This window comes from Oncorhynchus mykiss, chromosome 6 (genome assembly GCF_013265735.2).
Source record: "Oncorhynchus mykiss isolate Arlee chromosome 6, USDA_OmykA_1.1, whole genome shotgun sequence".
Classification (NCBI taxonomy): Eukaryota; Metazoa; Chordata; class Actinopteri; order Salmoniformes; family Salmonidae; genus Oncorhynchus; species Oncorhynchus mykiss.
Window position 1 is genome coordinate 57,120,627 of NC_048570.1, and position 27,916 is coordinate 57,148,542.

The following is a 27,916-nucleotide window of genomic DNA, read 5'->3' on the forward strand; positions in this document are numbered from 1 at the left end:
ATGGCTGTTTTTTTTGTTTTTTTGGCCAATAGTATGAGCTGCCAATGACATAATGGGACTCTGTGTCCCAAGATTTGGATATAGGAAATGTTTTACATATTCTCAAACTTTTTTCATGCGTTTGATTTAGAATTTGTCTACCCAAAGCCAGTGATGAGCATTAGCATAATCATACAGCACAATGTGCACCAATGTAGAGTCCGTTAAGGCTATTATAAAGACTTGCCTATGCTTTTTATTCCAATATTTTAGTCCCCTATTACGCGACATGGATGGTCTCCAATTTTCTTATGTCGTCTTCGTTATGGGGTGAGTAAACTCTCAGTTGTGTGATTCTATACGACTTGATGCTTCTCTGTTTGTTCAAGGAGGTTCCTACTGCCTGAGTACCTGCCATATGCTGGGATTTTCCACCACGAGAGGGGCCAGCCTGGCCTGGCTACCCATTCCTCCGTCAACAGGGTCCTAGCAGGTAGGCAGAGTTATCCCTCGTGTTTTTGTCTCGTTTTCTGTTTTGGTATCTAGGCTGCAAGCAGAGCTGGCAATTCCTATAATATTTCAGATCACGTGGGTGCTTTAGGACCTGGTTGCCCACACAATGTACCATTTTCAGATGGATGAGCAGTTCAGCCACTCATGAGTATTAGTGCAGCAGCACAGGTAAGTGTTTGCGAAGAGGGCCTCTGCGTAATGACTGCCCTGTGCTCTCCACCCACGCTTTTGGAGCACAATCCACATGCTCCAGTGGTATTGATGTGGACGTTGCAGGTAATGAATTCGTCAAAGAGAGTGCTTCAGAACCTCTTTCCCCTGCCGCCCACACTCTTGCAAACATGCTGGAACGCCCACACCAGCCCCAAAGAGCAAACTTACCAAACTATTTTTTTCCCCTGACATGATTCATGTGTAAAAAAATGTGAGGTTCTCTGAAGTCGCGTCTCAAGCGTGCTTTTGCATTCTTAATGGTTTCTGACTCCTCATATCCAAAGGTAGAGCACCTTCACAGCTCATGTCAAACAAACCAAGCCAAATAGTCCCACTCACCCTTTGCTTCCATTGTCCGACAAGGACCGATAGTCACTGCGAGAAATGAGAGTGCTGCTCTGGCTTCCGTGTTGTTTACGGTGTTGTTTCTCATTGTACTGTATCACTGTCATTGTGCGTGTCTTGCCCACTGCTGAAACCTACGAATATAAAATGTTTTACAATTAGTGTTTCCTTTCAACTTGCATGAAAAGTGTCTCCGTTTGTGTGTGTGTGTGTGTGTCGTCGAATTAATAAACGGAGAAATAACACCAAGGTTTCATGCCTATTGAGTCAGGAGAGATGTTCTCCGCCCAGCCCTCCATTTGCTTCCTACGCTGATTACTGTGACACCTGTGTTGATGATGGTTTGTAATGTTGCTCTTGAAATGCCACAGCGGCGTATGGGGTGTTTGACTTTAAATGACCTTTCACAGCCATTCAGCATAGCTCCGTTCATAGATGGCCTAGTCTTTCTGTTTTTGGATGATGTGTAAATGTAGTGAAAATTGAGAACTGGTATTTTTATATATTCATATTTATAATTTTCACCAGCAGAGGACAGTAGTAACCATATACTTGTATATGTGCCTTTTATGTAAGAGAGAGAAATGCAAATCTTTAATCATTCCAAAAATAAATAATGCTGGTTCACATTTATATAACTGGCAGTTATCTTTTTTTCAATGACAGGGTTTTGTCTTTTAGGGGTTCACAGTTTTACATTTTTGTGATCCAAAAAGTGCATTTTAATTTCATTTTGCATAAAGACACGAGGTACAGTGGACATGTCATTCAGAGTTTAAGAGACAGTCTAGACCCGGTTTAGCCTCTCAACTATGTCCCTTCCCATCTTGGTGGCCAATCAGTGTCTGAGCAGAAAGATCATCTGTAAATGGAGAAGGTGACCTGCGATGACATGTCATTGTCACCCCAAAGGTCAGGAGAGAAGGGAACAGACAGGGTGATATTATCTGCTCAGTCTGTAACCCTGAGTGTGAACCCACTGCAATTACCAATCCCAGTGGAGAAGGACCGTGGAGAAGGACTGTAATGGAGTGGACAGAGAGGGTTACAGGTTCAGTCAGCACACAAAATGGAAATGATCTGATAGAAACACAGACAATGGTTGTACTGAATATTTTGGCTCATTTCCCCACTATTTTCATTGTACCAGTAAATCATACATCGTTGGTCTCTACCATCTCCTGTCTATGTCCAACTTCCTTTCGAAAATCTTATTAGCGCCATATTTTCGAAGTGGCAAGTATTGTATTGCGACGCATACTATAAGAGAAGCTGCTTTTAGTTCTGCTCTACCTCTCTTGTCACCCTCTGGCGTTTTCTCCTTTGACTGGGCTGGTGGCAGATGTGTCAGATTTTCCCCATTGACATGTTGGTCGGGGCATCACAGATATGCATGCAACATCGATATTGCTGGAACTGATGACACCCTTATGTAAAGGCCCTCAGCCTTACAGCTTTTAATGCATAACACACAATACTTCACATCTGTACACTGCATGTACACATGCCTCTTTTTTTTCTCTTTTCTTTTTTTGACGTCTTTCTCTATGTGAAAGTTCTTCCCTTTTCGATAAATGTATTATTTTCATCCATTTATTGCTCGCAGGCCACAGCTTATAGTCCTGTGAAACTTTGAAAATGTGAGATCTTGTTAAATGTTTTGTGGCTGAGTTTGTAACGGCCTGTGACCATAATCTAAATCACATTTTATTGGTCACATACTAATATTTAGCAGATGTTATTGTGGGTGAAGCGAATTGCTTGTGTTCCTAGCTCCAACAGTGCAGTAGTATCTAAAGATTCACAACTATACACACACATCTAAACATAAAAGAATGGAATTAAGAAATGTATAAATATCAGGATGAGCAATGTCGGAGTCGCATTCACTAAAATACAGTCGAATAGAATACAGCATATACATATGAGTAAAGCAGTATGTTAACATTATTAAAGTGACAAGTGATTTAATTTTTTATATATATATATATATATATATAGCAGCAAATTCTAAGGTGCAGGGTTGTGTAGCCGGGTAGTAGCTGGCTAGCGATGGCTATTTATTGGCTGCTCTTATATTTTATGAAATTAAAGGCACAGTGTCATCAGCAATAGGGCAGTGGATTTAGCCCAGAGCTTGTATTCTCAAAATTGGTTAAATGTAGTGCACATTACTCAGAGGTCAAACCACTGGCATGTGTATGATGCAATACAGTGCCTTGAGAAAGTATTCGGCCCCCTTGAACTTTGCGACCTTTTGCCACATTTCAGGCTTCAAACATAAAGGTATAAAACTGTATTTTTTTGTGAAGAATCAACAACAAGTGGGACACAATCATGAAGTGGAACGACATTTATTGGATATTTCAAACTTTTTTAACAAACCAAAAACTGAAAAATTGGGCGTGCAAAATTATTCAGCCCCTTTACTTTCAGTGCAGCAAACTCTCTCCAGAAGTTCAGTGAGGATCTCTGAATGATCCAATGTTGACCTAAATGACTAATGATGATAAATACAATCCACCTGTGTGTAATCAAGTCTCCGTATAAATGCACCTGCACTGTGATAGTCTCAGAGGTCCGTTAAAAGCGCTAAGAGCATCATGAAGAACAAGGAACACACCAGGCAGGTCCGAGATACTGTTGTGAAGAAGTTTAAAGCCGGATTTGGATACAAAAAGATTTCCCAAGCTTTAAACATCCCAAGGAGCACTGTGCAAGCGATAATATTGAAATGGAAGGAGTATCAGACCACTGCAAATCTACCAAGACCTGGCCGTCCCTCTAAACTTTCAGCTCATACAAGGAGAAGACTGATCAGAGATGCAGCCAAGAGGCCCATGATCACTCTGGATGAACTGCAGAGATCTACAGCTGAGGTGGGAGACTGTTCATAGGACAACAATCAGTCGTATATTGCACAAATCTGGCCTTTATGGAAGAGTGGCAAGAAGAAATCCATTTCTTAAAGATATCCATAAAAAGTGTCGTTTAAAGTTTGCCACAAGCCACCTGGGAGACACACCAAACATGTGGAAGAAGGTGCTCTGGTCAGATGAAACCAAAATTGAACTTTTTGGCAACAATGCAAAACGTTATGTTTGGCATAAAAGCAACACAGCTGAACACATCATCCCCACTGTCAAACATGGTGGTGGCAGCATCATGGTTTGGGCCTGCTTTTCTTCAGCAGGGACAGGGAAGATGGTTAAAATTGATGGGAAGATGGATGGAGCCAAATACAGGACCATTCTGGAAGAAAACCTGATGGAGTCTGCAAAAGACCTGAGACTGGGACGGAGATTTGTCTTCCAACAAGACAATGATCCAAAACATAAAGCAAAATCTACAATGGAATGGTTCAAAAATAAACATATCCAGGTGTTAGAATGGCCAAGTCAAAGTCCAGACCTGAATCCAATCGAGAATCTGTGGAAAGAACTGAAAACTGCTGTTCACAAATGCTCTCCATCCAACCTCACTGAGCTCGAGCTGTTTTGCAAGGAGGAATGGGAAAACATTTCAGTCTCTCGATGTGCAAAACTGATAGAGACATACCCCAAGCGACTTACAGCTGTAATCGCAGCAAAAGGTGGCGCTACAAAGTATTAACTTAAGGGGGCTGAATAATTTTGCACGCCCAATTTTTCAGTTTTTGATTTGTTAAAAAAGTTTGAAATATCCAATAAATGTCGTTTCACTTCATGATTGTGTCCCACTTGTTGTTGATTCTTCACAAAAAAATACAGTTTTATATCTTTATGTTTGAAGCCTGAAATGTGGCAAAAGGTCGTAAAGTTCAAGGGGGCTGAATACTTTCGCAAGGCACTGTATATAATGGTTTGTGCTTTATTCCATACTGTTATAATTCAATATTATAGGATCAGTCTCGAAGTGCGTGTTCAGATTTGGCAGTGAGAGTATCTGGAGGCATGTTGTATCAGTGAGACAGGAAGTCTTAATTCATTAAGGCAGCTAGCTCTAAGACATTCCGTTGGTCTTGTTGGCTCTTTCCCAGAAGTTGAACAGCAAGGGGCCCAATGTTCCTCTTCCCCAACTTGGGCTTTGTCTATTGACTGCCGCCAAACATAAAAATATGAACTTCAGGGAAATCACATGTGCAGCCAAGTGGATAGAGGATATGCCAGGTGTATTTTATTATGTGACGCTCCAGCTCTCTGACATACTGTGCATAGAGGGGCTTGTCACTCTCTTGTCACTTTGCCCTGCTTCAGTCCCCTATAACCTCATTCCCCTTCGGGTCTGTGATCAGTCTCTTTCTCACTCGGTTTGCCTTCTCTTCACCCCCCACCCTGTGTCTGCTTCACCCCTCTTCCCTCTCCTCCAACCCTCCACTGTTGTCTTTCCAGCTTATCCCTACGCTCTTTTTCTTTTCAGCCCCTCCGTCCTAAATCCACCTCTCCTCCAAAGTAAATCTCTTGAGCTTCCCTTCTGTAAGGAGACACTTCTTGCTGATGTGTAGCAGAAAACAATTCCCTCCTTTTGAATGTTAACCCTTTGAATAAGTCATAATTTATTCTCATGTACCTTGGAATTTGCAGTAGCAGCTCCCATGCTGATAACAGGTGGGAGGGTTGAGAACCGCATTATACATGTTAAAGAGCACTTCGGGTTTTTCTTTGATAGCTTCCTGGCAAAAGTAACAGAGGGCATATTTTGAGATGTAGCTTATGTACACGAGCAAGTCCCAAACTGATGTGTGTACAGTGTACCGCCTCCTCATTTCCAACACCTCTTCCCGATCATTGCTTCAATTGTTTCTCTGCTCAAGTTATTTTCTTTAGCTGTGCAATTGTGGCCCCTCATCAGGAGTTGATATTTGTTTGTGCCGACACCCACCACCACCACCATCCTAAGTTGCCCATCCCTTTTCGAAGTACACCATCACCCAGTTGGCTCATGCTCTGTCAAACCAAGATAAGTCTAACCGTCATCCCCATGTACATTGTATTGGGAAAGCTGTTGAATATGCATTCCCTGCACTTTGTTAGCCCTCCAAAAATATGTGTGCGTAGGCTATCCCCCAAAGCCCAATGGGAAAACTGAGCCTCCGATTAGAAGTTTTTCCTGTTGAAATGCATTAGCGAAGAGTAAACCATACTGTTTAAATGTTCATATAAAATTGAGTTTTTGTCATTTGCATTTTTCACATGTATTTGCTCTTCACAATAACAAAGATGCGGTTTGAATCAAAGCGTCCCGGCTGGGGTTACTGAGTGCTTGAGTGGCTGCGTTAGAATATCTTAGCGGGTCCTGACTCCGTAATGCAGTAGTCTCGCTTTATAGATGGAAGGGCGACTACCTTTTTTATTTCCATTATGGGAGCTCTCTTGGAGGCGTTTGACGCTGTGGTTGATGGACACTCAGACAGAGCAGTGTAGTGGTTTTAGTTTGGGAGAGCCTGCCAACATCATGCCTGTCATTTTAATAGGTGTAACTGTTGAACCCCCTCTTATAAGAGTGGAGTGGATTGTCATGGTGTTGAGCAGAGATTTCCAGTATGGCTGATTGCATCCCCACTCCTGCTATTTACCTCCTCTCTTTTACGTTTCCAGTTTGGGTAACTTTCAGCGGATATAGAAAGTGTGTAATGCATTCGGGTTCCTCTCTGTTGTCTTGTTTCCCATTAAATTTTTTATTGTTCTCTTGTCAATGCTCTTCGGTTTTGCTGAAGTTGTGCAGTGGTGGTCTGATAATGATGTTCCGACTACGGTCAGGGAGGGTTATGTAACAGGATGCTAACAATGTTAGAATATCTGAATGTTCTTTTCTGTGATCAGACTGCAGATCGGGCTGTTACTAGCCTAAATGCTGACTGGATACTGACGGCCTGCTGTCTGCTACCCGGTTGTCACCACTGAATGCTTATGTGCACTCACCATAGAAAAGTGGAAGGTTCCAGCTGTCAGCATTAAGCTCAATACATTGGGGATTTAGGAAATGTCCTGCTTTTGGACTAATTTCTCCATTGCCAGACGGGCAACAGATTTTCTGTTGTGCAGTGTGTCATATCCCAGGAAGTGTACCCAGCTGAATTCTATGTGCACAGGGCCTGCACAAGATGTTGTACCCTCCTAAAATAACCCTAAAATATCTAGGACGTTATTAGTCTATCATTTATTCTCAATGTTTCATCAGGATGCAATAATGCAAGACATTAGAGCAGGGGGTCTTCAACCTTTTCTTGCCCAGGGACACATGCCTTGGTAAACCTGGCGACCAAGGGACCCCCATCATATGTTAACGCAAAACAAATGTTCTCGTCTTTTCTTATCAGGTGAATAGCAAGGAGAAGTAATCAACATTATAATACATTTTTGTTGTTTGTATTTTGCCCCACTTTTTCTCCCCAATTTCGATCTTATCTTATCTTTGAAACTCCCCAACGGGCTCGGGAGAGGCAAAGGTGAAGTCATGCGTCCTTCGAAACATGACCCGCCTAACCGCGCTCCTTAACACCCGCCAGCTTAACCCGGAAGCCAGCCGCACAAATCTGCCGGTGGAAACACAGTTCAACTCGCAACCAAGTTCAACTCAACTCAGCCTGCAGGCACCCGGCCTGCCACAAGGAGTCGCTAGGGTGCGATGAGCCAAGTAAGGCCCCACCGGCCAAACCGTCCCCTAACCCGGACGACGCTGGGCCAATTGTGCACCGTCCTAAGCTGTGCCACGGCCGGTTGTATCACAGCCCGGAAATGAACCCGGTTCTGTAGTAACTCCTCTAGCACTGTGATGCGATGCCTTAGACCACTGCGCCATTCGAAGGCCAGTAATCAATATTTTTTAATTAATAGTTTTGATACATTGTTTTTTTTATTCTGACCTCCCCATATTATGAATGGAGTAGGAAGTGTGAACTCTAACATAGCCTATTAGATAGAAACATAACTCCAAACACTTTCACAAATAGCAGCAGTCAAGAAAGCTTACCAGTTGCACTTTCCGCGACTGGAACTCGCAAGGTGCTTTTTCAAAACAAAATGTCAGATACTCCAGTTTGTGTATTTGGCTCCAATGAGTGTAATTTGCTCAATATTAGGAGTTGAGAAATAAAGTTTACATCATTTAGAAATTATATTCCCTTTTCTACTGGAGGTATGTAATTCAAAATGTTTATTTTGTTGTTGCTAACAATATTCATAACATTAAAATACATGCTTTTTAGTTGTTGTTTGTGTATTCTTTTTTTATTGAACCCCCTGCCGTACCTATGGGTCTGTGAACCCCCGGGTTGAATACCCCTGCTTTAGAGGCTATGGTGTATTGTGCATGTTGTCTAGGAGTAGTGTTGAGCTGTGGAGCCAGTGATGGTGCCATTACTTGAAGATGTTTCTCAACCCTCCTAGGAGTGACATTTTATGGGGATAATTCAGGATGAGCTGAGTCAGGGTCTATTGCAGGACACACCAGTGCTCCCTCATACTGTTATGGGCTCTTGAAAATCTTGCCTGGAAATTCCCAAAGGATATGCATTTGGATTTTGTAATACTTTTCCTGAGAGCTGTGTCGGACAGCTGGCAGCAGCTTTCTCCTCACCAAATGATTTTTAAAAAGTACCTACTTACTCCATGAAGTATTTTTTTATGAAGTAAGTAAGTGCTAAGTGTCGTCAGAGGCCCAGTGGTTAGAATAGAGTGTGTCTACAGTATTATATTAAGTTATTGTTCAGAGATAAAGTAGCCATACACGATCCCTTTTGAAAAATTCACTCTACAGAGACGATCTCCTCTCTTCGATATTAAAAATGGGTTTCAGGAAGGCATTGGTAGTCACTCTGCTATGCTTTAGGCTCACTTCCACTTTTGTGTAAAGCACACTGGCAGTGTGGTGAGTGGCAGATAATCCCTTTTTTTTAGTAGACGAATGGTTTGTTGATTTGCAAAACACAGGTAATGCTGGCTCAGTCAAACCTTTACTTGGCGGAGTCTCACAAAATTTAAGAACGCTCAAGCAGTAGTTGGACACCGGACTCTAAAAGCTACTGCTCTTCAGCCGAAAAGTTTTTATGGCCTCTGCATAATTCATTCATCGTTCTGCTGTTTATGGTACCTTCAAAATGTGTACTTGGATGAGCCCGAAAGCACATCTCTTTGCAGGCTGTGCTAAAGGCCAGTTACAGCCTATATGGACTTTGAGGATGAATAATGGGTATAGACCTAATAGTTTGTGGTGGAGCTACTCTTTCAGACACATGTTCACACTGACTCAATCATGCACACGCGCACACAGATCTAAACCACATTAGGCTCGTTTTGACTATTGTAACATTTTGCTTGCTTTTGGATTCTGTCAGGAATGGCCGACTAAAGGTATGTGGTTGAAGTTTGAAGTGATTGACTTTTCTACTGGCAAAATGTAAACCGTTTAAACTGTCAGAACAGAGACTGACTGTCGGTCTGATTCCATTTCTATAATGCCATATCTTGTTGCATTCCTTACATTATTTCATAGTGTGGCAAATGAGATTAGCATTGCTCTTATATTAGGGCTGTCATAAATATTCCCTGGTTTTATTTGGAGTGTTTTAATCCTGTTTTCAGCCTTTAAACATTATTTGAATGATTTTATATTCAACAAATCATCTTTGCCTCGTCTCTACATTTCATCAGTCATGCCCCAATGCACTGTGGATGTAACCACAGCAACCAAATATTTTGTGATTTATTGCTACTTTGATAAGATAGTGATTACTCTGTTGGGCAGTTGTCACACCTCAAACTCTAGCTCCACTTGACGTGCTTCCATACTGCTACAGCACTACGTTATGTTTTTCATGTGTTAGTGGACCCACTGTGATTGAGTTTATTTTCGTGTATGGTCCCTTTTTTCTCTGCCTTGAACAAATGCACTCACACTGCATAGCTTGAATCACTTACTGAACAATTGTAGCTCACCCATAAACAAACACCACTAGCTGTATCCTGACAAAGAAAGCCATAAGCATCTAGCAAGCAAGCTTGCTGGAGAAATGTCATTTTCATGTACAGAACAAGATGTGCAGTAGAGTTTATCTGGTTTATGGGAGGTCAACCCATGTGGGTCCATTATTTCAGACCTCCCTATGAACCAAATACCAACAGTAGTAGCCATTCAGACCCCAACTGGTATAAAAATAGCTGTGGGGAAAAAGCAACAAGAGACTTGTGCCTCCCTCTCCTTTTTAAAGTGCAAACAACCCCAGCAGAGACATTTCTAAGTAATGTTGGAAAATGACTGTCCTTATTCTGGCTAGTCTGATCTTACTCTCCTAATAGGACGTAATAAAATGTGTGTTTTCGAAAATGCGTTCATGTACTAGTTTTTCTCTGAATTTACAGAGACTCATAAGGCCAGTGGTTGCGTACGCATGACTCAATATAACCCAGGGTGCTTGATCCTCATATGGCTGATCTTTTGTGTATTATAGTGTGACTAACAGGGTCTTCTCCCTCTGGTCTAATAGACTGTAGCTACAGTTGAATTCTGAAGTTTACATACATTTAGGTCGGAGTCATTAAAACGACTTTTTCAACTATTCCACAAATTTCTTGTTAACAAACTATAGTTTTGGCAAGTCGGTGAGGGCATCTACTCATTGGGAAATCAGTCAAGATCTCGGTTAAAACTTGTAGACCTCCCCAAGTCTGGTTCATCCTTGGGAGCAATTTCCAAATACCTGAAGGTACCACCTTCATCTGTACAAACAGTAGTACACAAGTATAAACGGCATGGAACCATGCAGCCGTCATACCGCTCAGGAAGGAGACGCGTTCTGTCTCCTAGCGATGAATATACTTTGGTGCGAAAAGTGCATAGATCAAAGATCATACTTTTTGGAGACATGTCCTCCTGTCTGATGAAACAAAAACAGAACTGTTTGGCCATAATGACCATCGTTATGTTTGGACGAAAAAGGGGGAGGCTTGGCAGCCGAAGAACGCCATCCCAACCGTGAAGGACGGGGGAGGCAGCATCATATTGTGGGGGTGCTTTCCTGCAGGGGGGACTGGTGCACTTGACAAAATAGATGGCATCATGACGAAGGAAAATTCTGTGGATATATTGAAGCAACATCTCAAGGCATCAGCGAGGAAGTTAAAGCTTGGTCGCAAATGTGTCTTCCAAATGGACATTGATCCAAGCATACTTCCAAAGTTGTGGCAAAATGGCTTAAGGACAACAAAGTCAAGGTATTGGGATTGGACATCACAAAGTCCTGACCTCAATCATATAGAAAATGTGTGGGAAGAACTGAAAAAAGCGTGTGTAAGCAAGGAAGCCTACAAACCTGACTGTTACACCAGCTATGTCAGGAGGAATGGGCCAACATTCACCGAACTTATTGTGGGAAGCTTGTGGAAGGCTACCCTAAACGTTTGACCCAAGTTAAACAATTTAAAGGCAATACTACCAAATACTAATTGAGTACATGTAAACATCTGACCCACTGGGAACGTGATGAAAGAAATAAAAGCTGAAATGAATCATTTTCTCTACTATTATTCTGACATTTCACGTTCTTAAAATAAAGTGGTGATCCTAACTGACCTAACACAGGGAATTTTTACTAGGATTAAATGTCAGTAATTGTGGAAAAACTGAGTAAATGTATTTTGCTTAGGTGTATGTAAACTTCCGACTTCAACTGTATATCATTCCACTTTCTTTTCATGTATGAGTGCAGTAAGTCCGTGAGTTGTCGTCAATCTCCAAACCCACCATGTGGTACTATTATGAACCGAGGTCCCATGTGAGAGAATTAGGGTCCTCTCTCTCATCCATGGTGCCATGTGACAGTGGTGTAGTCTGCATGGCCATGGGGTTAGAACCAGTGACTCCACTTAGTTCTGACCCCTCTACCTATAAAAGGGTGAACTGTGAAAATGTATCTGGTTTTATATATGGACTGCGAGACCAGGGGGAATAAAATGCAGTCTATGATTAATATGCATCAAATAATGCCACTTATGGTCTCTCCATCCCTTTGTCCGTTGTCCCCATACCACCTCCATGCGTACTGCTTGCTACTCTTCTTCCCACACTGACACTTCCTTTCGATCCAGTTCAACTCTCCAATCCATCTCCCCCTCCAGTTTCATTCCCTAGTAATCATTAACTTTTTATCTGATGATGGTGTGAAAATGGTCGAGGCTTTTTTAGTATCAAATCAAATTGTATTAGTCACATGCGGCGAATACAACAGGTGTACATTGAAATGCTTACTTACCATGGACCATGTTAGTTTGTTGGAACTTGAAGCTTTCAACCTGCTCGGCTGCTACCCTGTCGACGAGAATGGGGGTGTGCTTGGTCCACCCTTTCCTGTAGTCCACAATCATCAATCCTTTGTCTTGATCACGTTGAGGGAGAGGTTGTTGTCCTGGCACCGCAAGGTCAGGTCTCTGACGACCTCCTTATAGGCTGTCTCGTCATTGTCGGTGATCAGGCCTACCACTGTTGTGTCATCGGCAAACTTAATGATGGTGTTGGAGGCGTGCCTGGCCTTGCAGTCATGAGTGAACAGGGAGTACAGGAGTGGACTGAGCATGTGCCCCTGATTGGCCCCAGTGTTGAGGATCAGTTTGGCAGATGTGTTGTTACCTATTCGTACCACCTGGGGGCGGCCGTCAGGAAATCCAGGATCCAGTTGCAGAGGGAGGTGTTTAGTCCCAGGGTCCTTTAGCTTATTGATTAGCTTTGAGGGCACTATCTGTGGATCTGTTGGTGCGGTATGCAAATTGGAGTGGGTCTACGGTTTCTGGGATAATGGTGTTGTGAGCCATGACCAGCCTTTCAAAGCACTTCATGGCTACAGACGTGAGTGCTGCGGTTCGATAGTCATTTAAGTTCTTGGGCACAGGCACTATGGTGGTCTGCTTGAAACATGTTGGTATTACAGACTCAGACAGGGAGAGGTTGAAAATGTCAGTGAAGACACTTGCCAGTTGGTCAGCGCATGCTCGCAGTACACGTCCTGGTAATCCGTCTGGCCCTGCAGCCTTGTGAATGTTGACCTGTGTAAAGGTCTTACTCACATTGGCTGCGGAGAGCGTGATCACACAGTCTTCCGGAACCAGCTGGTGCTCTCATGCGTGTTTCAGTGTTATTTGCCTCGAAGCAAGTATAGAGTTAGTTTAGCTCGCCTGGTAGGCTCGTGTCACTGGGCAGCTCTTGGCTGTGCTTCCCTTTTGTAGTCTGTAATGGTTTGCAAGCCCTGCCACATCCGACGAGCGTCGGAGCCGGGGTAGTTCGATCCTATCTTAGTCCTGTACTGATGCTTTGCCTGTTTGATGGTTCGTTGTAGGGCATAGCGGGATTTCTCATAAGCTTCCGGGTTAGTGTCCCGCTCCTTGAAAGCGTCAGCTCTACCCTTTTAGCTTAGTGCAGATGTTGCCTGTAATCCATAGCTTCTGGTTGGGGTATGTACATACGATCGCTGTGGGGACGACGTCATCGATGCACTTATTGGTGAAGCCAATGACTGATGTGGTGTTCTCCTCAATGCCATCGGAGGAATCCCGGAACATATTCCTGTCTGTGCTAGCAAAACAGTCCTGTTGCTTAGCATCTGCTCCATCTGACTACTTTTTTATTGATCTAGTCACTGGTGCTTCCTGCTTTAATTTTTGCTTGTAAGCAGGAATCAGGAGGATAGAGTTATGGTCAGATTTGCCAAATTGAGGGGAAGGGAGAGCTTTGAACGTGTCTCTGTGTGTGGAGTAAAGGTGGTCTAGAATGTTTTCCCTCTGGTTGCACATTTAACATGCTGATAGAAATTAGGTCAAACTGACTGAAGTTTCCCTGTATTAAAGTCACCGGCCACTAGGAGCGCCACCTCTGGATGAGCGTTTGCCTGTTTGCTTTTGGCGGAATATAGCCCCTTATGTTTGGTTTTAGTGCCAGCCTCAGTCTGTGGTGGTATGTAAACAGCTATGAAAAATACAGATGAAAACTCTCTAGGTAAATAGTGTGGTCTATAGCTTTTCATGATGTACTCTACCTCAGGTGAGAAATAGCTTGAGACCTCCTTAGTTGTCGTGTACCAGCTGATATTTACAAAAATACATAATCCGCCGTCCCTTGTCTTAACAGTCTGGGCTTCAACTGCTGTTAGTCATTAACTAGCTAACTACGGTGCTCGTCTAGATACTGTAGTTTGTAATGTTTGCCACGTATGATTCTAAGTGTGATTTTCCAAAGAGGATTTATCAGAGTTTCTAAACCCTGAAATTATTAGAAATGTTTAGCTTATTGAGTGCCATCTGCTTTCAAATGTAACTAACATTTGTCATAAAACATGTTAGGGTTGTTCGACCATGCATTATATTTCTGGTGTATAGGCCTAGTACATGTGAAATCCACTCTTTAAGATCCACTTTCTTTCAATCAGTCAAGTGTAGCCAGTGCACTACAGATGGTATCTTTTAGTTATAGCTCCCCTCTTCCTCTGAGAATAGGTAGTTCGTTATATATGTATTTTCCTCAATCTAGCAATCATCCGTTGTAGATAATTCTGCCATGAGGTTTTTGTGCATTGTAGACAATGATGCATGGAAATACAGTAAGACGGTGGCTAATTAGATTTAAAAAAAAATATAAAACGAAATGGGGTGAATAGAGCATAAGGGCAGATAACTTCCCAGATTAAACATAATCAAATTTAATGTGCAGTAGGGGCCCTTTTAATTGCAAATAAATTCATTAAAAATCCTACAATGTGATTTTCTGGATTTTTTTTCTCATTTTATCTGTCATAGTTGAAGTGTACCTATGATGAAAATTACAGGCCTCTCATCTTTTTAAGTGGAAGAACTTGCACAATTGGTGGCTGACTAAATACTTTTTTGCCCCACTGTATGCACCTGACTATGTACAAAGCCTGCGTGAGTCTAGGCCCCTTCTCCCCCCTCTGACATGAGCCATGGTGGGTCTGTCAGAAATGAATGGAACAAGTGCCCCTCTACATGTAACTTGCTCCAACACTTCAGTGACGTTATAAATGATGGTCTCTTAATGACTTAAATAAGAGCAGATGGCAGACAGCTGTAGTTCTGTATGGCTGCATTGTTGACCACATACCGTATAGGCAAATTGCAACTGTGTGTAAGTACAAATTGTAACATTTAAGCTAACCAAGCTAAGTTTGCCACATTACGAAGAGGATAATTTCTTTCACTTTCGTGAAAATGTTACAGTTGCTCAGCAAACTTGATGTATTCCTGTAAGAAGGGAAAGTGCAGCCTTGAAAGAGGTTTAGCCCATTACCATGGCGCAGCAGATAAAAACATTAAGCACTTAATCCCTCACACTGCAGTTTCAGTAATTTTTTGATAAAATTGTGTCATGTAAGCGTAGCTAATTATGGCAAACTCGATCGGTTTTTAATCTACTTTGCTTTTTGAACACCTTGAAAGTAGAAGAAACACTCAGTATAAACAGCCATTGTCTCTGGTCTTTATCATTAGTTTATTTTGCAGTCAAGTCAATACAGCAATTTGTTTTTGTCTCACAAGCCTGAGGCCTTTATCTCCATTTCAAATTAACTGTGAAAAAATGATTGCGGTTGCAGACAGTTGCAGTTTGTAAGTGGCCTAGACTTTGACTTGGGGAGTGACTTGCACACATTCTGCCACAGACAGAAAATGTGTCAATTGTGTAATAATTTGTGGCATTTTAACGTAGCATAAGGGCAGTTTCTATTGATGTTGCAGCCTCTGGGTCAGTTACTTCAGACATTTTACTATGTACTGACTGATGGAAGTTTGTTCTGAAATCAAATTAGAACCAGTAAATGCGTTTGCATATATGATTTAGGCCTATAATTCATTAGGACCTTGCAATTGGCGATATTGCAGTATTATTAATGCATTTATCATACATTTTACAGCATTTTAGAGCAGTTCTTTGCATCTTAGGTTTAGACAATCTTATGAATAGTATTTGTACGAGATTGCCCGTTTTGGTATAACAGCGTACAGACGCCATTACCCTTTTTTGATGATTATTAAATGCTTTTAGTCTACAATAGCTTTTCATCCGCACCCTTTTGATTTGCCATTATTCCCACACTGACATAAGTGCACCTGGTCAGGATTCCATTATCATCAGCCACGTTTATGTGCGTCCTATTGTAGCGAGGTTCTTATGTACCACAGGAGAACTAAGAAATGAAGAGCGACACCACGGCTGTCTTTTAGGCTTTTATGTTGATCTGCAATAGTATTGTGAAAAGACAGGACAGGAACACATCAGTCTCCAATGCACCATCTGACAAGTTGTTCTTTCTCTCTCAGTGTTATCTCGGACTGACACAATCACACTCATACATAAAGCCATAATGTATACTATAAAATAATAACCAGTCCTTAATACAAAGAATGTATAATCTTAATTCTTAGACAATAGAACCATACCTGCAATAGTATTGTGAAAAGACAGGACAGGAACACATCAGTCTCCAATGCACCATCTGACAAGTTGTTCTACACAGGAGCATGAAGAAAGGTAAAACACATATACTGTCCCAATACATCGCTAGGTGCTTTCAGTGTTGACAGTACCAAAATACAACAACTCATGTACAAAAACAACACACCGTACCTTTCTCTCTGTGTTTTCTCGGACTGAGGAGAACGGGAGCTACGGGTAGTACCAGGGTGTTAGTAGGTGACACAAGCACCCAGATGAAGTAAAATATATTTAATGAAACAAAACCCGAAGATGTTATCATTCTGCTACTGTAGCTGCCTACCTAACATCAACAGGCAGCACCAGTAGCGCAACAATTAAAAATAGACACCAAAAGTAAAGTTCCTGGCGATCATAGCGATCTGACTCCCTTCTGTCTGAACTTGGAATATTCCTGTCGCAAGCTTTGGCCACTGACCCTCAACCTGGTTGTTCTGTTCTGCGTTGTGTACTATTCTAATAATTTGAAGTTTGATGAAATAACCATTTTAAATCTACTACACTATTAACATAACACTCCAGGAAAGTGTCAACATAATGGACTTAAAAAATATTTTAAAAAACAGCGTTTACTGAGAATGACTGGGCAGACAGGAAAAAGCATGGGCCTGGACCACTGCTGTTATCCCTCATTTTGGATGACCGCTCAACAAAGGCTTGACTGAATTACAAAACTGTATAATAGATAACACTCCCCCCCCCCCCCCCCCCCCCCCCCCATAACCTAAGTACATATTATAGAAATTAAGTGACTCGTGCAGTCACTTTTTTGTTTTTGCTCAGCGGGATAAAGCTACATGATGACCTTCTCTGTTCTCTTCTCCTAGGTGCGGTTATCGGTGACGGTCAGTCAGCTGTGGCCAGTAACATCGCCAACACCACCTACCGCCTCCAGTGGTGGGACTTCACCAAGTTTGACCTACCTGAAATCAGCAACTGTGAGTGGACCAACATTGTTGAACTTATCGATTTGTTGGGATGGGACGAGAAACTTAGGCCTACTCATACAGATCTGCCCTGCCTTTTCCCATCTTTCATTCCTCTGTGGGGATTGTTTCAGATCCAAGCCTAGCACTATTCTAGGATGCCTTCTCTCTCTCTATCTTGCCTGCCGCTGGTCTTAATGGTCCGGTTCATTTCACAGTAGTCTCCCTGCAGGACCATGCTGAGTGCATTCTACTTTAGTATTTTGAGATTCAGTGGCTCTGTTTATCATCAGGCTCACATAGTGTCGTGGTCTGGTTGTTACTCTGCTTCAGGCCAAGTTATTCCTGACGTCAGGTCACAGGACAGAGAACAGAGCCCCGCTGCTTAGAGCACCACCTCTAAATATAAAACCCACTGGGTTATTCTGCTCTAATCCATTCAGTGCCCAACCAAGCACTTTTTCTGAGTTTAGTTTTCTTTAAACATATACTGTGTTTGACAAACTGTTCTTATAGAGGTTGTAATATGATATGTAATAGTGTCTATTTAACTAAAATAATTTGGTCCAGTGACTGTTACTGTAATGTACACCTAGCGGTTCAGTACATCATTATACCCAGCACCTACAATAGACATTGGGGAAGGACATTATCCTCAAACTACGCCATGACTTTTATAGAGGATTTCACATTTCTGTGCGTACCTGAAGGTCAGTAACTTTTGAGTGTTGGGTCCCCATGCTAGTCGTCCAAACTTGAGCAATGTCAAAAGATGGTTATTTTGGGGGTAAAACTCACTCCAGAATAAAGGAAGCAGAAGCCTATGGTATTCTCTAGACCAGGGATCAACAAAATGTTGCCGCGGGATGTTTTTTTGTTGTTGAGAGTCAGAGGGCCAGAACTTAATTACAAATAATTAGTAGACTGAAAATTGACCACAAGAAGCACAAACAGATATTATATTTGAATAAATAGTAATAATAATTTCAAACCTTGCTTACAACGATCACATATACAGTGCCTTCAGACAGTATTCATACCCCTTCACTTATTCCACATTTTGTTACAGCCTGAATTCAAAATTGATTAAATATATATTTTTTATCACCCATCTACACATAATACCCCATAATAACAAAGTGAAAACATATTTTTTTGAAATGTTTGCAAATGTATTGAAAATTAAATACAGATATCGAATGTACATAAGTATTCAAACCACTGAGTCAATACTTTGCTGAAGCACATTTTGGCAGCGATTACAGCTGGGGGTCTTTCTGGGTAAATCTCAAATTGTGCAACATTTTCCCATTTGTTTTCTTCAAGCTCTGTCAAATTTGCTTATTGGTCATTGCTAGACAACCATTTTTAGATCTTGTCATAGATTTTCAAGCAGATTTAAGTCAAAACTGTAACTAGGCCACTCAGGAACATTCACTGTATTCTTGGTAAGCAACTCCAGTGTAGATTTGGCCTTGTGTTTTAGGTTATTGTTCTGCTGAAAGGTGGATTTATCTCCCAGTGTCTGGTGGAAAGAAGAATGTAGCAGTGTTTCTTCAAGGATTTTGCCTTTGCTTAGCTCCACTCCATTTCTTTCTTATCCTGAAAAACTCCCCTTGTCCTTAATGATGACAAGCATACCCATAACAGCCACCACTATGATTGAAGTGAGTGGTACTCTGTAATGTGTTGTATTGGATATGCCCCAAACATAACATTTAGTATTCATGATAAAAAGTTAATTGCTTTGCCACATTTTTTTACAGTATTACTTAAGTGCCTTGTGCCAAACAGGATGCATGTTTTGAAATATTTTTATTCTGCACAGGCTTCTTTCTTCGCTCTGTCAATTAGGTTAGTGTTGTAGAGTAACTACAATGTTGTTGATCCATCCTCAGTTTTCTCCTATCACAGCCATTAACTCTCGAACTGTTTTAATGTCACCATTGGTCTCATGGTGAAATCCCTGAGCGGTTTATTTAGGCTTGCCATAACAAAGGGGTTGAATACTTATTGACTCAAGACATGTCAGCTTTTCATTTTTCAACAAACACATTTTTTTGTAAAAATGTTAAAGAACCTAATTCTACTTTGATATTATGGGGTATTGTGACAAAGGCCAGTAACTATAAATGTAATACATTTTTAAATTCAGGCTGTAACACAACAAACTGGAAAAAGTCAAGGAGTGTGAATACCTTCTGAAGGCAAGTCTTTGAATTAATGTGCTTGAGTGGCCCAGCCAGAGCCCGGACTTGAACCTGATCGAACATCTCTGGAGGGAACTGAAAATAGCTGTGCGACAACGCTCCCCATCCAACCTGACAGAGCGTGGGAGGAACTCACCAAATACAGGTGTGCCAAGCTTGTAGTGGCATACCCAAAAAGACTTCAGGCTGTAATCGCTGCCAAATGTGCTTCAACAAATTAAAGGGTATGATTACTTTGGTACTTTTTTCTTATTTCTTTTTTTTATATACAGGGGGGGGGGGGGGAGTATTTAGTCAGACACCAATTGTGCAATTTCTCCCACTTAAAAAGATGAGGGAGGCCTGTAATTTTCATCATAGGTACACTTCAACTATGACAGACAAAATGAGAAAAAAAATCCAGAAAATCACATCGTAGGATTTTTTATGAATTTATTTGCAAATTATGGTGGAAAATAAGTATTTGGTCACCTGCAAACCAGCAAGATTTCTGGCTCTCACAGACCTGTAACTTCTTCTTTAATAAGAGGCTCCTCTGTCCTCCACTCGTTACCTGTATTAATGGCACCTGTTTGAACTTGTTATCGGTATAAAAGACACCTGTCCACAACCTCAAACAGTCACACTCCAAACTCCACTATGGCCAAGACCAAAGAGCTGTCAAAGGACACCAGAAACAAAATTGTAGACCTTCATCAGGCTGGGAAGACTGAATCTGCAATAGGTAAACAGCTTGGTTTGAAGAAATCAACTGTGGGAGCAATTATTAGGAAATGGAAGACATACAAGACCACTGATAATCTCCCTCGATCTGGGGCTCCACGCAAGATCTCACCCCGTGGGGTCAAAATGATCACAAGAACGGTGAGCAGAAATCCCAGAACCACACGGGAGGACCTAGTGAATGACCTGCAGAGAGCTGGGACCAAAGTAACAAAGCCTACCATCAGTAACACACTACGCCGCCAGGGACTCAAATCCTGCAGTGCCAGACGTGTCCTCCTGCTTAAGCCAGTACATGTCCAGGCCCGTTTGAAGTTTGCTAAAGAGCATTTGGATGATCCAGAAGAAGATTGGGAGAATGTCATATGGTCAGATGAAACCAAATTAGAACTTTTTGGTAAAAACTCAACTCGTCGTGTTTGTAGGACAAAGAATGCTGAGTTGCATCCAAAGAACACCATACCTACTGTGAAGCATGGGGGTGGAAACATCATGCTTTGGGGCTGTTTTTCTGCATAGGGACCAGGACGACTGATCCGTGTAAATGAAAGAATGAATGGGGCCATGTATCGTGAGATTTTGAGTGAAAACCTTCCATCAGCATGGGCATTGAAGATGAAACGTGGCTGGGTCTTTCAGCATGACAATGATCCCAAACACACCGCCTGGGCAAGGAAGGAGTGGCTTCGTAAGAAGCATTTCAAGGTCCTGGAGTGGCCTAGCCAGTCTCCAGATCTTAACCCCATAGAAAATCTTTGGAGGGAGTTGAAAATCCGTGTTGCCCAGCAACAGCCCCAAAACATCACTGCTCTAGAGGAGATCTGCATGGAGGAATGGGCCACAATACCAGCAACAGTGTGTGAAAACCTTGTGAAGACTTACAGAAAATGTTTGACCTCTGTCATTGCCAACAAAGGGTATATAACAAAGTATTGAGATAAACTTTTGTTATTGACCAAATACTTATTTTCCACCATAATTTGCAAATAAATTAATTAAAAAATCCTACAATGTGATTTTCTGGATTTTTTTTCTCATTTTGTCTGTCATAGTTGAAGTGTACCTATGATGAAAATTACAGGCCTCATCTTTTTAAGTGGGAGAACTTGCACAATTGGTGGCTGACTAAATACTTTTTTGCCCCACTGTATATATACATTTGCAAAAAAACTGTTTTTGCGTTGTCATTTGGGGGGGACGATGTAATCCGTTTTAGAATAAGGCTGTAACATAACAAAATGTGGAAAAAGTCAAGGGGTCTGAATACTTTCCGAACGCACTGGATCTCTCGTGTGGAATTACTTTGGAATAAATTTCCTAAATTAAATTACTTGGAGCTTTTTTGCTGGTGTTCTTACTGTTTTTATGTCCTAATAAAACCAAAACAAATATTATATAATGTTTTACTCAGAAAACCAAATAAAATCCCTGCCCTAGGCATTATTTATTTTTTGCCCAGCAATGTACCTCAGGTTGGTGAGATGTGACTCACCTACTCTAAACAACGTGATTTTTAGCTCTGCTGTGTGGGTTTGTATAGTGATGTCGGAGGGCTTGCAACTCTTATCTCCATTTTCCAATGATTTGAATTGACAAAGTAAACACTTTTGGGTTCTATGCTCGTTAATCAATATCTGGTGTTTTTGTTTGAGCATTTTGAGCCTGCTAAGCCTGTTATTGAGTCTTTATATCAAATCAAATTTGATATCTCAAAGTGCTGTACAGAAACCCAGCCTAAAACCCCAAACGGCAAGCAATGCAGGTGTAGAAGCACGGTGGCTCGGAAAAACTCCCTAGAAAAGCCAAAAACCTAGGAAGAAACGTAGAGAGGAACCAGGCTATGAGGGGTGGCCAGTCCTCTTCTGGCTGTGCCGGGTGGAGATTATAACAGAACAAGGCCAAGATGTTCAAATGTTCATATAAATAATAATAATCACAGTAGTTGTCGAGGGTGCAGCAAGTCAGCACTTCAGGAGTAAATGTCAGTTGGCTTTTCATAGCCGATCATTAAGAGTATCTCTACCACTCCTGCTGTCTCTAGAGAGTTGAAAACAGCAGGTCTGGGACAGGTAGCATGTCCGGTGAACAGGTCAGGGTTCCATAGCCGCAGGCAGAACAGTTGAAACTGGAGCAGCAGCACGGCCAGGTGGACTGGGGACAGCAAGGAGTCATGGTCCTAGGGCTCAGGTCCTCTGAGAGAGAGAGAAAAAAAAAGGAAAGAGAGAGCATACTTAAATTCACACAGGACACCAGATAAGACAGGATAAGTACTCCAGATATAACAAACTGACCCTAGCCCCCCGACACACAAACTACTGCAGCATGAATACTGGAGGCTACTGCGGCGCCAACCAACCCAGATATGAATGATTTGTCAGATTCAGAGTGTTAAGTAGTCACATGTATAGGGTTGCAGGTGTGATTACAGGGTACATTGAAAATATTAGGGTCCGAGCTCCAACATGCAGGACTAAGTGAAATAAAATAATGAAAATGGTAATAAAAAAACAACAATAGAAATAGTGCTATATACATCATAACATTTGTAGGAGTGATGGATAAATAAATGTCCATTGAAGTGGAAGCAGTGTAAAGATTGGAGGGGGTGGGGGGATGACCGTAGGGGGTGCAGCATGATCATTGAGGGCGTGTTGGGATTGGGTAGCTGACTAGTGCTAGCTATTCTGCAGCCTGATGGTCTGAGGGTAGAAACTATTTGCCAGTTTTCCGGTATTTGCCATGATGCTTCAGTACTGCCTGCGTCTGAGTGATTTGAAGCGGGGAGAACAGAGGGTGGCTGGGGTCCCTAATGATCTTCTTGGCCTTCTTGTGACACCTGGTGTTATAGGGTTCCTGTAGGGCAGGCGGTGTGCACCCAATGGTGCTTTTGGCTGCACGTATCACCCTCTGAAGCGCCCTGCGGTCCACGGCAGTGATGCAGCCCGAAAGTATACTCTCGATGGTGCTCCTGTAGAACACTGTGAGAACCCTCGGGGACCCTCAGCATCCTGAGGTTGAAGAGTCGCTGTCGTGCCTTCTTCACCACGGTGTCCGTCTCGTTAGACCATTTCAGCTTCTCTGAGATGTGTACACCAAGAAATTTGAAGTTATTGACTTTCTCCACTGCAGCCTCATTGATGAAGATGGGGGCATGTCCAGCCTGTGTCCTCCTGAAGTCCACAGTTAGCTCGTTTGTTTTGCTGGTGTTGAGGGAGAGGTTCTTTACCTGGCACCAAGTCTTCAGGTGCCTACCACCTTCCTGTCGGCCTTCTCGTCGTTGTTGGTAATCAGGCCTACTACTGTTGTCGTCAGCGAACTTCATGATGGAATTGAAACTGAGAGGCAACGCAGTTGTGGGAAAATAGGAGGGGACTGAGGACGAACCGGTGTCCGTTCACCTTGCAGTTACCCTAAGCACACAGCCAAGGCAATGCAGGAATGGCTTCGAGATAAGTCTCTGAGTGTTCTTGAGAGGCCCAGCTGGAGCCCGAACTTGAACCGATCTCTGGAGAGACCTGAAAATAGCTGTGCAGCGACGCACCCAATCCAACCTGACAGAGCTTGAGAGATTGACAGATAACAGTGAGAGAAACTCCCCAAACACCGGTGTGCCAAGCTTATAGCGTCATACCCAAGAAGACTTGAGGCTGTAATCACTGCCAAAGGTATTCAACAAAGTACTGAGTAAAGGGTCTGAATACTTGTGTAAATGTGAGATTTCAGTTTTTTTTATGTATTAGAAAAAATGTCTAAACCTGCTCTGCCATTATGGGGTAGTTTGTTTAGATTGAGGATTTATTTTATTTTTAAAATACATTTTAGAATAAGGCTGTAATGTAACCACAAAATGTGGCAAAAGTGAATGGGTCTGATGGAAAAAACACAAGGTAAATCTCTGGAATGAATGTAAATCATTTAAAAATAATAATAACTTTGCCTCCTGATACGAACTTCATTTCAGAACGCTAGCACAGCAGATGTTCCTCCTCTCTGTGAGAGTAAGTTGTGAACAGTGTGATGTGTCTAGCTCTCCACTAAGCTCCACAGACAGACTTGGCTATGGGCCCTCTCCGGAATGCTGCTCATATATAATTGATGTGGGTGGTGCCTTTAACAATGAACTGTAACAGCTGTTTAGGAAAGAGGAAGAGATGCGTTATCCGGGGTGGGTGGGTGTGTGGAGTGAAGTAGAGCTTCTCAGCAATGATTAAAAGCAGAGGGTCTGAAATACAATCGCAAACAATGCAAATGACTCTCCCCATCGTGATCTTGAAGTTCATGCCAAACGCAGACTGACTGATATGCTAATGCACATATTCAGCGAGGCTTATTGCAAAGAGAAAGCTGTGCAATTAAAAACAGTGTGGGATGTTTCAATTTAAAATCCTTTGTATTTGAACTTAACTCTACCATAATCTTATTTGTCACATGTGCCGAATACAACCGGTGTAGACCTTACAGTGAAATGCTTGCTTACAAGCCGTTAACCAACAATGAAGTTTTAAGAAAACACACTAACACAAAAAAAGTATAAATGAGAATAACAAGTAATTAAGGAGCAGCAGTAAATAACAATAGCGGGGCTATATACAGGGGGAACCGGTACAGAGTCAATGTGCTGGTGTCGAGGTAATTATGTACAGGTAATTATGTACATGCAGGTAGAGTTATTAAAGTGACTATGCATAGATAATAACAGAGTAGTATCAGCGTGGGGGGTGGGCAAATTGTCTTTGTAGCCATTTATTAGCTGTTCAGGACTCTTATGGCTTGGGGGTATAAGCTGTTTAGAAGACTCTTGGTCCGAGACTTGGCGCTACAGTACCGCTTGCCGTGCGGTAGCAGAGAGAACAGTCTATGACTAGGGTGGCTGGAGTCCTTGACAATTTTTAGGGCCTTCCTCTGACACAGCCTGGTATAAAGGTCCTGGATGGCAGGAAGCTTGGCCCAAGCAGTTGCTATACCAGGCAGTGATGCAACCAGTCAGGATGCCAAATCTTTTCAGTCTCCTGAGGGGTATAGGTTTTGTCGTGCCCTCTTCACGACTGTCTTGGTGTAATTGGACCATGTTAGTTTGCTGCTCCATTACAGCCCTGTCGATGAGAATGGGGGGCGTGCTCGGTCCTCCTTTTCCTGTAGTCCACAATCCTTTGTCTTGATCACATTGAGGGAGAGGTTGTTGTCCTTGCACCACACGGTCAGGTCTCTGACCTCCTCCCTATAGGCTGTCTCATCGTTGTCGGTGATCAGGCCTACCACTGTCATTGGCAAACTTAATGATGGTGTTGGAGTCGTGCCTGGCCTTGCAGTCATGAGTAAACAGAGATTACAGGAGGGGACTGAGCACGCACCCCTGAGGGGCCCCATGTTGAGGATCAGTGTGGAGGATGTGTTATTACCTACCCTTAACACCTGGAGTCACTGGTCAGGAAGTCTAGGTTCCAGTTGCAGAGGTAGTTCCAGGGTCCTTAGCTTAGTGATGAGCTTTGAGGGCACTATGGTGTTGAATGCTGAGCTGTAATCAATGAATAGCATTCTCACATAGTTGTTCCTTTTGTCCAGGTGTGAAATGGCTGTGTGGAATGCAGTATAGGGATTGCATCATCTGTGGATCTGTTAGGGTGGTATGCAAATTGGAGGGGGTCTAGGGTTTCTGGGGTAATGGTGGTGTGAGGCATGACCAACATTTTAAAGCACTTCATAGCTACAGACGTGAGTGCTACAGGTCGGTAGTCATTTAGGCAGGTTATCTTAGTGTTCTTCGGCACCGGGACTATGGTGGTCTGCTTGAAACATGTTGGTATTACAGACTCAGACAGGGAGAGTTTGAAAATGTCAGTGAAGACACTTTCCAGTTGGTCAGTGCATGCTCAGAGTACACATCCTGGTAATCCGTCTGGCCCTGCAGCCTTGTGAATGTTGACCTGTGTAAATGTCTTACTCACATCGGCTGCGGAGAGCGTGATCACACAGTCGTCAGGAACAGCTGATGCTCTCATGCATGTTTCAGTGTTACTTGCCTCGAAGCGAGCATAGAAGTCATTTAGCTTGTCTGGTATGCTCGTGTCACTGGGCAGCTCTCGGCTGTGCTTCCCTTTGTAGTCTAATAGTTTGCAAGCCCTGCCACATCTGACGAGCGTCAGAGCCGGTGTAGTTTGATTCAATCTTATTCCTGTATTGACACTTTGCTTGTTTGATGGTTCGTTGGAGGGCATTGTGGGATTTCTTATAAGCTTCTGGGTTAGAGTCCCGCTCCTTGAAAGCGTCACCTCTACCCTTTTAACTCAGTGCGAATGTTGCCTGTAATCCATAGCTTCTGGTTGGGGTATGTACGGACGGACGGTCACTGAGTCTGCTAGCAAACCAGTCCTGTAGTTTAGCTTCTGACCACTTTTTTTATATAGATTGAGTCACTGGTGCTTCCTGCTTTAATTTTAGCTTGTAAGCAGGAATCAAGAGGATAGAGTTATAGTCAGATTTGCCAAATGGAGGGTGAGAGTTTTGTATGCGTCTCTGTGTGGAGTAAAGGTGGTCTAAAAAATGTTTTCCTCTCTGGATGCACATTTAACATGCTGATAGAAATTAGGTAAAACTGATTGAAGTTTCCCTGCTTTAAAGTCCCCAGCCACTAGGAGCGCCACCTCTGGATGAATGTTTTCCTGTTTGCTTTTGCCAGAATACAGCTCCCTATGTGCAGTTTTAGTGCCAGCATTGGTCTGTGGTGGTATGTAAACAGCTACGAAAAATACAGAAACTCTCTAGGTAGATAGTGTGGTCTACAGCTTATCATGAGATACTTTACCTCAGATGAGCAAAACCTCGAGACTTCCTTAGATATTGTGCACCAGCTATTGTTTACATATATGCATTGGCCCCCGCCCCGTGTCTTACCAGAGGCTGCTGTTCTATCCTGCCGACAGTGTATAACCCACCAGCTATATGTTAATGTCGTCGGTCAGCCTCAACTTGGTGAAACATAAGACATTACAGTTTTTAATGTCCCGTTTGTAGGATATACATGCTTTCAGTTCGTCCCATTTATTTTCCAGCGAATGAACGTTAGCTAGCAGGATGGAAGGCAAGGGCAGATTAGCCACTTGTCGCTTGATCCTCATAAGGCATCCTCATCTCTTTCCACGAAACTTACGTTTCCTTTTCCAGCGAATCACGGGGTTTTTGGCCTGGTCGGGTGTCTGTAGTATATCTCTCGCGTCCGACTCAATGAAGAACAACTCCTCGTCCAATTTGAGGTGAGTAATCTCAGTTCTGATGTCCAGAAACTTTTTTCGGTCATAAGACGGTAGCAGCAAAATTATGTACAAAACAAGTCATGAACAACGTGGAAAAAAATAACAAAATAGCCTGTTTGGTTAAGAGCCGATATGACTGCAGCCATTCCCTCCAGCGCCATTTTTTCTCCAGGCGTTGCTGCATTATTTAGTCATAATCCTATCCTAGATCTTTATCTACTTGGGCAACCAGTAGCAGACCTGCCAACATGCACGCATTTTGCGTATCAACTACGCAATACTCTGTCCA

At 42.5% G+C, this 27,916-nt stretch overlaps 1 protein-coding gene across 4 annotated transcripts in view; it reads left to right on the forward strand.

Moving 5' to 3' along the window:
- LOC110526195 (activating molecule in BECN1-regulated autophagy protein 1) overlaps positions 1-27,916 on the forward strand; it is a 107,343-nt gene that overhangs the window by 31,880 nt on the left and 47,547 nt on the right. For all 4 annotated transcript variants that reach the window (XM_036980546.1, XM_036980547.1, XM_021606948.2 and 1 more), the window contains exons 11-12: positions 369-472; positions 17,346-17,456. In XM_036980546.1, coding sequence (XP_036836441.1) covers positions 369-472; positions 17,346-17,456 — 215 coding nt within the window. The remainder of the gene's footprint in view (positions 1-368; positions 473-17,345; positions 17,457-27,916) is intronic.